The sequence below is a fragment of the Scatophagus argus genome, chromosome 14 (genome assembly GCF_020382885.2).
Source record: "Scatophagus argus isolate fScaArg1 chromosome 14, fScaArg1.pri, whole genome shotgun sequence".
In the NCBI taxonomy this organism is placed as follows: Eukaryota; Metazoa; Chordata; class Actinopteri; family Scatophagidae; genus Scatophagus; species Scatophagus argus.
Window position 1 is genome coordinate 4,290,771 of NC_058506.1, and position 13,437 is coordinate 4,304,207.

The window sequence follows — 13,437 nt, forward strand, 5'->3', positions numbered from 1 at the left end:
CCAGTTGCATTAGGGGGTGTTGATGCTCTGCTAATCTGCTGTGTCAAGTCAAGAAAAATCCTGTCTTTCTCCCTTGCCCCTCCCCCCTTCTCTCTCTCTCTCCAACCAGGAAGCAGAGTATGAGTGTAACTGGCTTGCAGCAGTGAGGAGAGTGACAGCTCGAGTTGACACACTGACACCACCATGATTTCACCGGGGAGAGAAGCATGGAGGGCTAGAAAGAGAAATTTGTCCCCAGAGAGTCATCAGTCTGGGCCTCTTTCAAATAGGGCCAACTGGTTTCACACACACAACAATACACACACTGCACATACAGGCTGCTCACAAGGATCAGTCTCAATACAGCCTGTGCTGAGTGTTAGAACCATATAAGAAAAACTAATTCCAGAGGGATAACAGCTTGAATGCATGGATCAAATGACTGAAATCTGGTGAAGTATCAATTTGCATGTAGCCTTTTCTCTCCTTAAATCTTCACCGGCATTACAGAAGCAGCTGATGCGTCTACGTGCGTGTCAAGTGCCGTCTCATTACCCCCTTGCTCAGGTTTCATTGCAGTCGGATTAGCGGGACACTCCGGCGCAGAAACGAAGCTGTTAATGGCAGTCTTTCCTCTCCACTTTCATCCCACCTTCCCTCTAGCCTGGAAATGCTGTGTGGTCTGCTGATGTGGTGGTAAACCTACCCATCGCTCACAACAGGGGAAGCAGGGAGATGTAACCAGGCCTGAGCTCTCACCCTCTTCCCTCTGCTCCCAGCCCTCTTTCTCAGGAAACCTCAGTGCAGCCGCATCAACATGCTTTTCAAAATAACACCACAAATTAGCTGAGAGCTGTTGGCAAGCTTCACAGTGATGAGCTATGGCTGTGGGACCGCATTTCTTGGCCAAGGAGGGTTAGTGTAGGGGAGGCTGGTTGGGATTTGAGCTGTTTATTTGAACAGTGCCGTCGTGCAAACAGTCAGCTGCCTTTCTGCTCCCTCGTCAAGCCTCAGAGCTTAAGCTAGAATTGTGGTGTTGGTGGGGAGAGAACAACTTGATATCCCCCTTTGGGCAGTGGCTGCCCTGAGCTTGGGTTACTTTAGGGGAACAATGCAGCCTCTGTCTATGGCCTACTACTCGCGAAGACATGGGCTCAGACAGGCTTGCTAGTGTCAGGCATGGCCAGCGGATTCATACATCACAACACCACACTGCACAGTGACTGAGCGTAGGGTTTAAGGAAAAAGCTTCCAAACACGGCTTCCCAGCTTTGCTTCTAAATGGCCCAGCAGGGCCCCCATCTAAGCACACTAAGAGCTAAACCAGACGTGCAGCCCATAGCAGCGCAACGGCCTGTTTGCAAGCAATCCCTTTAGGGATTTTGGTTTTTGTACAACAGTGTTTACAGTAAAACCTGACAAGTGGAATAAAGAGGGGATACTGGAACCCTGAAATCAAATAGGCCCCTCCAGCAGCAGCTTAATCTGTAACAGATGGTGACAGTCCGATGGACGTTGATGGGTTTGGGCAGGCTTCTACAGAAAGTGGCCAAAAGTCAGAGATGATGAACTAAAGAACGGTGATGAAATGGAACATTGTGCTGTTTGTTACACTTTTATATCAAATACACATGCTTTATAAAGGCCTTCCCATGAATCCTATGCATACAACTTAGCACACACACTACAACTCTTCTCCACCCACTCTACTCAGAAGTAACAGTATATCCCGAGGTCACCCCCAACACCAGGGGGCAATGTTGCACTGAAGGTCTGACAGCCCCGTCACAATCTAAACATATTCAGTTAGTAGCCTGTGGAAATATAATGAAAGGTGGGTTGAGACAAACGATATCCAGGCAGTGTGTGTGCAGAGCAGAAACACATTCAAAGGATCTGTGGAGTGCCGCTAACAAACCAGGATCCTGCTCTGTAGTCCTCTCTAATCTGCCCTGCGGCTCATCAGGGCTTTATTTCTGCCCTGCATATGTATGAGAATCAGAGAGGGTGAGAAGGGGGAAAAAAAGATAACCTCTTTTCTTGTGGGAGCAATTAAAGCCTCGCTTTCATCAATCCTGATCAGAGTCCTCACGCTCAGTCTCTCTCTCAGCTTTTTGTGTCTCTTAAGGATGTGTTTACACTTTCACTGCGGCAGCACTGACCCTCCTCTGCTAGTGCATGAGTGGACAGGGAAACAGCAAGACTCATTCAACAGACCACCATGGTTGAGTGTGTTGAGTGTTGAACCACAAAGTCCGACTCTAAGCTTCTATATAAAGGATTCCTACAGTGAACGCTGAGGATTACAAAGATTACTTATTTGATGCAGGAGAAAAAAGCTTGAACATGATCATATTGCACTGCAGTTTCCAAAGAATCCATTGAATGCTTTAATGCTTTCAAGAAACACTGTTTTTCTAATGGGGTGTCCTTCTAGATGACCACATAATCCAAAATGGCTGGTTCTATAAACTGTGGGTCATCCTTCACCATGTTTATCATTTTTCACCTTTTTTTTTTTCCAAAGAGGAGGCCAAATCACACTTCATGCTGCTCAAAGCAACACCAACGCTGCTGGAGTGAATCGTTTCACACTAACCTCTCATCCGCTGTGTTAATCCCATCTCCTTTTTGGTACATGTGTCTGGAAAGCCTGCTATGCTGTGTTTCTGAGACACAGCCCTCAAGTTAATCACCAGAACCAAAATCCGTTTGCTAGATTGACATCACGAGGCAGCGGCGGTTACTTAAAAACACAGGACAGGTGGCAAGATAGAAAAATGGCTGGAGGGAGAAGACCTTCAGAAGGGAAAACACTGTTAGACACACACGAGAGATCAAGATAGAAGGGCGGATCATTCCAGACCAGCACTCCTGCCGTTATATACGCACACATGAGCTCGCACACTCGCGCGCACATACACCTCGAAGCCACCATGAGGCCTCATTAAGGTGGTCTGCTCTCTCTCCCTGTTTGGTAATGTCACCTCTGCCACAGGGACCAAAGACTGACACAGGCATAATTGGCCTGAACACACCAACAGTGTGCTGGGAATGGCTGGGTCTTGATAAGTGATGTGTATGTGTGGTGCTTTGACCCTGCTAATGCTGCACAGTTGGCAGGAGAGTGGCTGATGTCACATTGGATCAGTGGATGCTGGTGATGGTGATGGGGGAGGACCATTGTTAGGAAAAGGAGAGCAGAGCTTTTAACACCTCCACCCGGCAGTCCACTTGCACTATCCTATCTCCAGTAAGGTTGCATGAATTATATACTTTGATGATTAATTTGTGGGCAGAAGATAAAGCATGGTGACTATTTGTATCGTGGGTATTTCGAGTACTTTCTATTCCACTGAATGCGTATGTGTATACTTTTTAAACACATGGTATTGAAAACCATTGATACTTTTTACAACCTTATTCTCTAGTATCTCCATCATCGAGTCAAGACTGGTCAGACAGGTTATGTACTTACGGAGACTGGTCACCTACAGGAACTGCAGTTTTATTATGAAAATAAAAATGGACTTTGTTTGAGGAAAAAAGCACTGCTGCAGTAAAAACAGGGCTTTTTAAATCTCCAAGACAAAGAAATCTGAGGTCTTTCTCAATAAGATCCTTAATAGTGTCTTTGTAACTGAACCAGATTCCTAAATGAACTGAGCCCATTTACATAAATCCTTCTACTTTAACTAGAGAAATAAAAAATATGCCACAGAGTGTTACCTCAGCGACCTATGAGAAACAGACATGTGCAGCATACAGTTGCCCACCATTCAACCCTGACTGGCTGCTAAACCGCCACATATCTGAGTGTGGCAGACACAAGGGGGCCTGCAGGAAAACGAAGGTCTTTCACTTTGATCTCTGGAGTGCAGCCCATTTAAATGTTTGTGTTTGAGATGTAGACCTTTAATTTTGGCCTGATGGGTTCCAGGCTCTTTGGGTTTAGCATGGCATGTCGGATATAGGAGTGTTTACACAGTCTCCCTCCAGCTCTCCTGGTGCTGAAATAAGTGCATTAAGATGGATGGATTTACTTAGTCTCTAACCTCGAGATTCGGGGAACAAACTCTGAATGACCTCTTTGTGTTGCTGGAGGGGATGGAAGAAGGCTGGCCCACACTGCTGTATGTGTGTGCACCAACAGACCCATTCACAGCATCTTCTTAAAACTGATCCTCATTCAACAAACTTCTACCAAGTGGGCACTAACTGGACCCGTGGTCTCACATTCAGTATTTACCTGACTACGTTATCTGCCAAAAATTCCATAATTAGACCTGAGTGCATATTGCGTGACTGCAACAGGTGACTGAGCAAGAAAAAAAATAACAAAAACACAAGCTGGTGAAAAAAGATAATAATCAGGATGCATAGTGGTCTGAGTATGCTCTGTTGGCTACAACTCAAAATGATAAATCTCTTCAAGTCAGAGTCACTTGGAGTAGATGGCGTCTATTTGTTTCCATCTTTGTAGGGATATTGGATTGTTTATGTTAGCCTTCTCAGTTAAATCACTGCATTCAGCAAACCAAACAGTTTCCACATTCAACACGACAGTTGTGTTTGCAGTCTTGACAGAATGGAAAACATTTCGTACATTAAAAGTGCAAATCCTACTCGTACGGTGAAGTGAGACCCATTTTAAACCAAAGAACCGAGGACGTTTGGAAAAGGACCAAGACTAAAAAGCTGTGATCAATACAAACATTTAAATATGATTTTGAAGGATGCACTGTTGCAAATGCTACCATATTTCTCTGCCTCCTCACAGACACAGTAAATGTGAGCGGCAGACATGGGGGCAGGGCCATTGTTCGCAACAGTGAGACAGTAAATCAGCCAGTGCTACCCTTGATTTGTTAACCTTTGTTTGGCTTTGTCAGCAGATGAGGCATGGCTGGAGCGGCCCCTTTCATGGTCATGAAATACAGCCTTTCTCTCTGTAGTTGCAGCCATGGAGAGGAGGAAGAGGAGGGGGTCCTTCCCTCTGTGCAGCACAGGATATTGAGCTTCCTTTTACCCCTGAGAGACACCTTAAATGCAGGATGGGTAACCAGTCCACTTCACCGATGTCTCATTCAGACCTGAATCCTTCAGATCCCAGTCTTATTACTCAAAACATGCATGGATATTAAATATCAAAAGAGCATTTTAATTTGAATTAAGCCTGCGTTTGAGCCAAAACAACAACAGTGCTTTATTTGAGCAGTTATGTCTCTGGATCAAGGGGCCGGCGACCTCTCTGTGACCTCCCAACCCCTGGCAGGGAAAAAGAGACCGTCCTTGACTCCAGCCGTTCACAACACATGAAAGGCCAGTGGTAGTCAGGTCATCTTTCCACTGCACATCAGGTCAAGTTCCACAGGCAGCCCTCGTTTCTTGACACGCAAACCCACACAGACGGCAGAGGTCGGCACGAGGGCAGCGCAGGGAGCCTGGGGCAGTAAACCAACACTGGTGCTGTGAAAGGCCAACCTTCTCTTTCCAGTCCACTGAATGAGTTAGGGAGCTGCCTGGGTGATTTGTGGCGTGATTGTTGCTCTCTATATCACTTGAGATTACAGCAGGTGGCGGCCCACAGCCTGGAAGTACACACAGCTCTATCACCAGTCCACCTCTCAGGAAACAGAATGAGGCAGAGAGAGAAAAACAAGCCCTCAGCTCCCTCCCACACAGCAGTAATACGCTCGCAGGCAATTTTGCTGCCAGCAGAGCTCTCTATGACAATCCTGGGAGCTCTTCAGCTCTGATATCTGCCACAGAAGTTCACCTCCGCTTTTCTCTTTCCACTATTTTTTTAAACAATGCCATCAGCGCTGCAAATTACACCTTCCACATCGCACATTATTCTCTCCCCTGGCGACAGACGCACTCAAGCCCGACACACTTCACCAGCGGCGCTCTTCACGCTGGCGTCAGCCCCGGGTCTCGCTGTAGCACCGCTTCATTTTCACATTAACTCCAGTAAAGCATGGTGAAATCAGCACTGTGTTGGGGAGGGGGGGGGGGTCTGAGAATCACTACGCTGTGCACTTCAATTCACCCCCGCACTGAACTCTTAGTCTCACGTCGTAGACACAGCTGCAGGAGATGTCTCACGAGGGGCTGGCTGCTCCAGTGTAAGAACAGTATAAGTGCTCATTGACTACACCCTTAAGCTGGAAAATCACACAATGAAGCCATTTCTGATTGTGACTGCGGATTTAAATGCGACTTAGATAATGCGGTAAACAGTTTGATCGTAATATCCCTTACTGTGGCATTTCAATTGTCTATATTTTCAGTTTTAGTCCGCAAAATTGTTTCTATTCTAAATGGACTATCCACAGAGACACACACCAGACTCAACTGTTCACTGATGAGAAAAATTTCAAGCCTACTCTTGATAAATGGCAGCGCTGAGCTTTTTAAATGTCATCCAGCATTATCTTAATCTTCCTGCTGGGGCTATGTTCAACAAACAATGCACAGCGAGCTTTGTCTGCGATCTTCAGTGGCCTAGCTGAGTCTCTGGGATGGCATGTGGTTTGACAGTATCATAAAGGACGGGAATGTAACCGAGTGACAGAGATATTGCTGCCCTGGGACGCAGCTTTAATCATTTGATAGATCTGTCTGGCCTCTGTGGTGACACACTGTTGGTTTATCATCTTCAGGATCTGTACAGCCCAGCACTTCGATCCATCCCTGGACAGCAGTCACCGACTTAATAAGACTTGGTTACCAATTTCCACCCACGGCACCTTGGAAGCAGCTTACATCTTAGAAAAGTTGTTTATATGTGGTGGCCAGTAGAGTACACTACGTGTTTTTGACTGGTGCTTAGTCTCCTGCAGAGCAAATTAATCAGGTTAGCTCGCTCACACCTGCAGGCACATCGACAACTGTGGTAATTAGAGCTAACATTTAATGACTCTTAGTTAATGAAATCTATTCCTGGGCAAAGTGAACTCGGAGTGAGCAGGAAGCAGGGAGAAAAACTGCGGAGCAAACAGAGAGTGATAGTGACTTTAAGCTCCGCATTAGACAGCAGCGCACAATTGACACCGACGGCCCCGAGGTGAAGCTGACACAAGAGGGGAAGAAAACAAATCAACGTCTGAAAACACAAAAGCTGTATTCTCATCAGCTGGATTTTCTTTTTAAAATGCAGTGTAGGCCCCGGGCAGAAAGACTGAGGAAAAAAAACCAAAACAAAAAAAAAAAAACCCACTAAGGCTTGTGAGGGAGCGTGAAAAATACACCGTAATTACTGAGTAGGTGAGAAGGCTGTGAGATTAAAAGATGAGGGACCAGCACTAAGTCTTCAAAGAGACCTGAGTTTGCCCTGGGCTGATTTCCAGCTTTGCTGCAGAGAAAAAAAAAGCTAACAGTCAGTCATTACCAAAGCTGCACATCAGCGGCTGAATTACAATGGCCCTCTCAACACTTTGTAAGTCTAAGGTATATTCATGTCTTACCTTTGTTCCAGTCAGTCACAGTATTATTAATGACTATGGCACAGAGTCTGAAGTAAGCTTTTCACTCACTCATCTCCAGAATAATACACCTTCTGTCAGAGAAATGCCAGGCTATTTTTTTTTTCTTGAAATATATTGAGCTTGACAGATGTTTTTTTTCCAACATGTGATATTGGGCATGTTGATATCTTAAGCAGACATTTTTCTGAACCAATGTCTTTATATTTCAGCGTTTGAAAACTAATGACTGTGTGCAAGTTCCTCTGCAGAATCAAAGAGGACAGCAGCCATAACTGTCCCTTCACTGCAGAACTCCATACATTAAAGCAGCCGTTGTGCTGTTTGGCAGATGTTTTTGCTATCATGGCTTCCTCTGCTACGACTGAACCCTCAAGCCCAATAAACAGTTTAAGTAGACCAAAAAAGAAAGTGCACACACCTTATTAAACAATGTTTTGGTTTATTTTTTCCTCTGGCCTTTCAACAAATATTGACACTCATTGTCCCACAAATAAGTTTCTCTCACCATTTTTGTTGGAGCTGTTGCTCATACCAGGGATTGGATGCATTAGAGTGATGGCAATTCCCTCCAACTAAAACCCACCCGACTCTTTTAATCTGAACACCACCCTCCATAAAAATACCAGAGGTCTTGGCTCTCCCTGCACCTGGATTCTTTTACTCGCCTTTTGCAATAGGCATTAGCATATGGCAGGGGGTGGGGTGGGGGGGGGGGGTAAAAGGGAAGAAAAGAGGAGATATTTAAATGGGAATAGGGGCCAAGAGAGTGGACCATATCAGGCAGCAAAGAAAAAGCGTATTTTGTGTACTGTTTCCCCAGTCAGGTCCTTTCATAGAGGAGGAGAGAGGGGGGCCCTCTGTTGATTTAGGCTGCACAAAGGGGGCCTTAATCCTTTCAAGGGAACCAAATCAATCCACAGAGAAGCACGTTCAAAAGGAAACCTCCCTGTCAAGCATGGCTATTGAGCCACCCTATGGATGCCACAAATCAAGCCCCGGAGGGAATCAAAGGCTAGAATGTGGGAAATGTGTATGGAGGTCTGTGCAGCCCAGAGAGCAAGGATACAGGGTGAGGGTGTGTTCGGGGGGGGGGGGGGCAAGAACCTATCATTCGCAATTGGCCCCATTTCTGCCAAAGCCCTGAAGGGGTCATAACCCTGGTCTCAGAACCTCCCTCCTGCCCTGCGTGGTAACTCCCCCCATTACAGAGGAATGTCCATTCACACGGGGTACCTCCATTATCCCTGAGCCAGAGTAAATGGGGCTGCTTTTAACAGCAAATTAGTGACTTGATAATGAGGTCACATGTGGTGCTGGCACACTGAGGCCGTAAACAGATGCCTCTCCCGCCCTCACTTCATTCCCTGCAGCATAACTACATCCTGGTTCTGGTGCATCTCAGCACACTTGCAACAAAGGGAAACCAATACTGCACACTGCCTCATGGTACATAAATGTAAAGACAAAACACCCCGATGATTCCATTTGATGAAATGCTGACGGAAAGCCAGAATACTCAACTCACATCTAGGTGTCGAAAAACCTGTGCGCCTTGCGTACACTGGATCAGCTTTCTGGATGTGTTGAATGATTGCCTTTGCATGATTTTTAAGCATGTAAATAACGGGATAAACATGCCAATTTCAACATGGTAGTAACAATAGGGGACTGGCAGTACACCTGCACCATCACACTGATGACATTTCAACAAGGTGGAAAGAAAAAGTCAGTACCTTTAACTGCAGCTGTGCTGAAAAATTTCTCTGAGCAGGCATCGGAGACCTGGAAAAGAGGAGAGTGGAATGAGTGAAATAGCACATACAGTAAAAGGGGAAAAAAAGCTGTGCGTAATGCATTTTCCACCAAGATATCCAAACCCACTCTGAGACAGGATTTCTGTGGACGTTTCAGAACAATCACCGCTGATGGACAGGACATTACTAGGCAATGTTAAATGGTCACTACTCTGTTTAAACTGCTGAAACCAAACTGTCTTTTTAAATGAAACCACCAATCCTAAATACACTTCAGTAAGATTTATACGATTTTAATATACGTCTCTCACAATTTGTAGTTGATTTATGCTCTCACGCTTTACACTTAAATTCAAACCCATTTAATATCCAGTGTCTGCATCCTGTCCTGCATAACTGATGCCCACAAACATTCAGGTAACCCGAGCATCATGATCAGGACCAGTATCAGATACCAGACAAACAAAACAAGCGGCTCTTCATAATGAGGCCACTTGATGGCACTGTTGCTCCGTGGCGAAACAACTCCATCGGTTCACCGACAGCAGTGTTCGAATAAAATGTGCTACGATGGGATTTAAAGGTGAATTAGAAATTATAAGGTTTACATAGGTGAAAATACTTATATGTCATATGGCATTTGGGTGAATGATTACTATCTCACAGAAAAGCAGCAGGTTGAAAAGACACGGGACAACACCCGTTAAGCTGCACATGGGAAGAGGCTGACTGACAGGATTCTCTGAATAAAATGATTTTCTGTCTACTGGCTTTGTGGATTCACTCACCTCGGATTTATTTCACTCTAAAAATCTGCACAACAAACTGTGATGTTGACAGCTTGTCAACCTTAATGAGGACAAAATTTCCTAAAATCTGCGTCCAGTGACAGCTTAGTTGCATGCGACTCCTGGCTTTTATCCCGACGTTTGTCTGTTATTAATGCGGCAGGAGGAGCAAAATATAGTTGTGACAAAATGTAAAGCACAACTAAATTCATGTTGTTTTATTATTAGACGCTAAACATTGTCATGAATTAGGTATTCATTCACTAATGCAATGCTGACACAATGTAAACAATGAAACCTCCAGAATAAATGACAGCATTAGAGGAAGCACAAAAATAGTTAGTTATCATTATTATTATTATTATTATTTTAAATCCACTCAGGCAATTTTGCACACTATCACACACAATGAAAGCTTAGATTATAAGCAGCTCCGAGGCAGCACGCATACCTTTGATGTGGCAAGGTTAGCAAGGAGGTAAACAAGTCAGGATATTACTTTCTCTGTCTGGTAAATATGGCCTCGTTTCACATTCTGCTTTTCAAATAATATAATCCACACGAGAGGCGGTGAAGTCTACTCCGTTTAAATTGAGGACAGCCATGCGGAGACAGAAGAAGCCTTTCCAAGGAAAAAAAAAAATCCAAAGCCGTTCACAAAGCTACTGCGCCTTTTGGACAAAGGGAACCATGTGTCTCACCACGGAGAGCTTCTGCAACAGCACTGAGGCGACGAGAGAGGGAAAGAATATCCCTTCATGCACCTTTCTCTCCGTTCTTGGGACACGATGTGAATTTTTTTTCACGTGTATTCTCCTGTCGGAAATATCCGTGAGAGGTAACAAACAGGATCCGGGAGGGTTTGGGTGTCGGTGCGCAGAGAGGGGCTGCGTCCGACGGAGCAAACCAATCCAACAAGGCGCACTGCCAGTTTCCTCTTTAGACACAGAAACGGAGGCGAACCAAACGAGCAGTGAGCAAAAAATTCACAAGGTATAGACCCGCTGTGTGTTCAGCTGCGAAGCCTGTCTGCCGTGCTCTCTCTGGCGGATCCCGGTCGCGGGCACACAAGAGCCTCTCCCCATCCGCTCCCAAGCGCCAGACAAACTCCCATTCATCCAGCGACTGACTGCCTGAGTGCTGCTGCTGCTGCTGTTGCCTTCGCGGTCGGGTCCTCCCACTTCCTGATTTCCAGGCGGACTTGAATACAACCTCAGTCGTGCTCCTTCATCAGAAGACAAACACACATGTTCTTGGCCTCCCGGAAAGCTTGGGGCGCGATTGCAGAGGCGCACATCAGCGCTTTTACCTTTTGCGTAAATGGCGCGCAAAAGGAATGACAGCAGCGCAACAGAGCTAGATAAGGAGGCAGAGGGAGACGGGGAGAGAGAAACACAGAGAGAGAGAGAAAGAGACGGAGAGAAAGAGAGAGAGAGAAGAAGAGGGAGGGAGGGGAGAGCTGAGGCAGAAATATATTCTTCCTTTCACTCTGTACTGAGTGAGATGATGTCAGCCCCCTAATGAATTCCCCAGTAGGGTGCTGCTACCGTGAGGGGAGGAAAAACAAAACGCTCCTTTATGAGCAGCATGCACCACCTAGCAGCCCACAGGCGCTGTCTTCCTGTTGGATCAACTTCCACTCCACCGGCCCAAAGGGGAGGTCAGCGGGTAATATAAAAAGCACTTTGGGTCATTCAGCCACCCTGACAGACCTTGACACTGCAGTCATAAATCATGACTAGCACGTTTATAATTTTGTGATAACTTTACCCAGGCCTCAGCGGAATTGTTTTTCTCAGCTTGCCCACCCAGAGCAACAGCAAAACAGCCCTGCTATTGCAGGCAGAGCTCAACATCTTGCGCTAAGAACAGCTTATATCCACTTCCCAGTGTTGATGCTACAGAATGTTTCTAAGAGGGATCACTCGGATTTAAGATGGGACGCTATCCTGTTAAGATTCACACTGCAGCCCTGAAAGTAATATTTACCTGAGAAGCAACAGTGCTTCTCTCTCTCTCCATTCCCTCACATTGGGCAAATCCTGATCTAATGTTGGACATTCCTGGAAAATCCTCTTAATATTGCAAACCCTTGCATCCTACAGCTTGTCTAATGAGCATTAACCCACTGGCTGGGAGGTCAATGGATGTACAATAGAGTCACATTGCAAAGTCTTTCCCTTCCAGTTCAGCCCGAGCAACCACTGAGCAGAAAACAGACTTAGCTCATAGCTGAGATGCTAATCCGTCCCTCGGTAACAGAGAGACCGAGGGTCTGCTGGCTGGCTTGGACCGGCCATACAAACATGAAGTCATGGGAAATGGGATATACAGTTTCCTGAGATTCAAAGCGGCAAAACAAATCCTCACACATCAGAGTCGACAAAACAGCACTTTTCTCCAAACTACAGTCAGATGCTCAGTGTGGTTGTACTGACAAGATTACATTTGGCAGAAAATTATTTATCCATATTAACTTTAATGGCCTTGGCATAGCTGTTCATTGACACACTGATGACATATGCAACAAAAAATGTGAAGTACCATCGTGGGGGTGGGAAAGGACTGGCCTTAGGTGGTCAGGTGGTCCAGCTACCCAGGATAAAGGCTGTGGTCACAAAGGGCCTGGGAGAAGGAGCAGCTTTCAGGAGCATGTGTTCATCAAGTTGGAGGTTCCTTGTACGTTTCACCGTTTCACCGTTTCACAGATGCCCACATTGTGCATCAAATAAACTAATTAAGTAATTAACCTTTGGCTGACTATTGCTTATAGGCTGTGGAAAAACATCTTCGGTAACTACAGTGAAATTATTGAGCCGTACAATGCTGCAGCTCATGAACGAGTATAACCAAAATGCAGTAAATCACGTCTAAAATTACTTGCAAATGTACTAACTGTGGTCACATGTAATTAGATCACAGGGATTCTTATGTTTGAAGCGGCGATTGTGATGAAACATCAAGAGCTTTTCGTGGTTTGGCTTCAAACGCACGACATGGCTGACTTCAAGATATGTATTTATACGACTGCCACCGACAGAAAATGGCTACCAGTCGTTTCCACGGGCCTGTGCAGGAGCGGTTATGAACAAACCGCTGTTCTCCATTTTAAATGGTCGTTATCAGATTTGAGAGCGGCCACAAGTCTGTGATTACAGCCACACTGCCAAACAATCGGCGTCCGGATCTCTCACTGCACATTACTTTTGATTCAAATGAAACGATGACAGGATTGAACACACACATGAAAAAAAAGAGAGCTCTGCACAGTTTCACATGGAAAACATCATCTGTGCAAAAGAATGAAGCACTGAGATCAAACACAGTGTCTGGATGTATGAAATGTATCTCAGTAATTGCTGTCTGGGCGTGTAAGTTCTGTCTATAGACCATCAGCTTCACACTGACATTTTGTCATCTTTTATT

General features: G+C 45.5%; 1 protein-coding gene across 10 annotated transcripts in view; it reads right to left on the reverse strand.

Moving 5' to 3' along the window:
- auts2a (activator of transcription and developmental regulator AUTS2 a) overlaps positions 1 to 13,437 on the reverse strand; it is a 282,048-nt gene that overhangs the window by 21,761 nt on the left and 246,850 nt on the right. For all 10 annotated transcript variants that reach the window (XM_046410502.1, XM_046410500.1, XM_046410498.1 and 7 more), the window contains exon 5: positions 9,203 to 9,251. In XM_046410502.1, the coding sequence (XP_046266458.1) occupies positions 9,203 to 9,251 (49 nt within the window). The remainder of the gene's footprint in view (positions 1 to 9,202; positions 9,252 to 13,437) is intronic.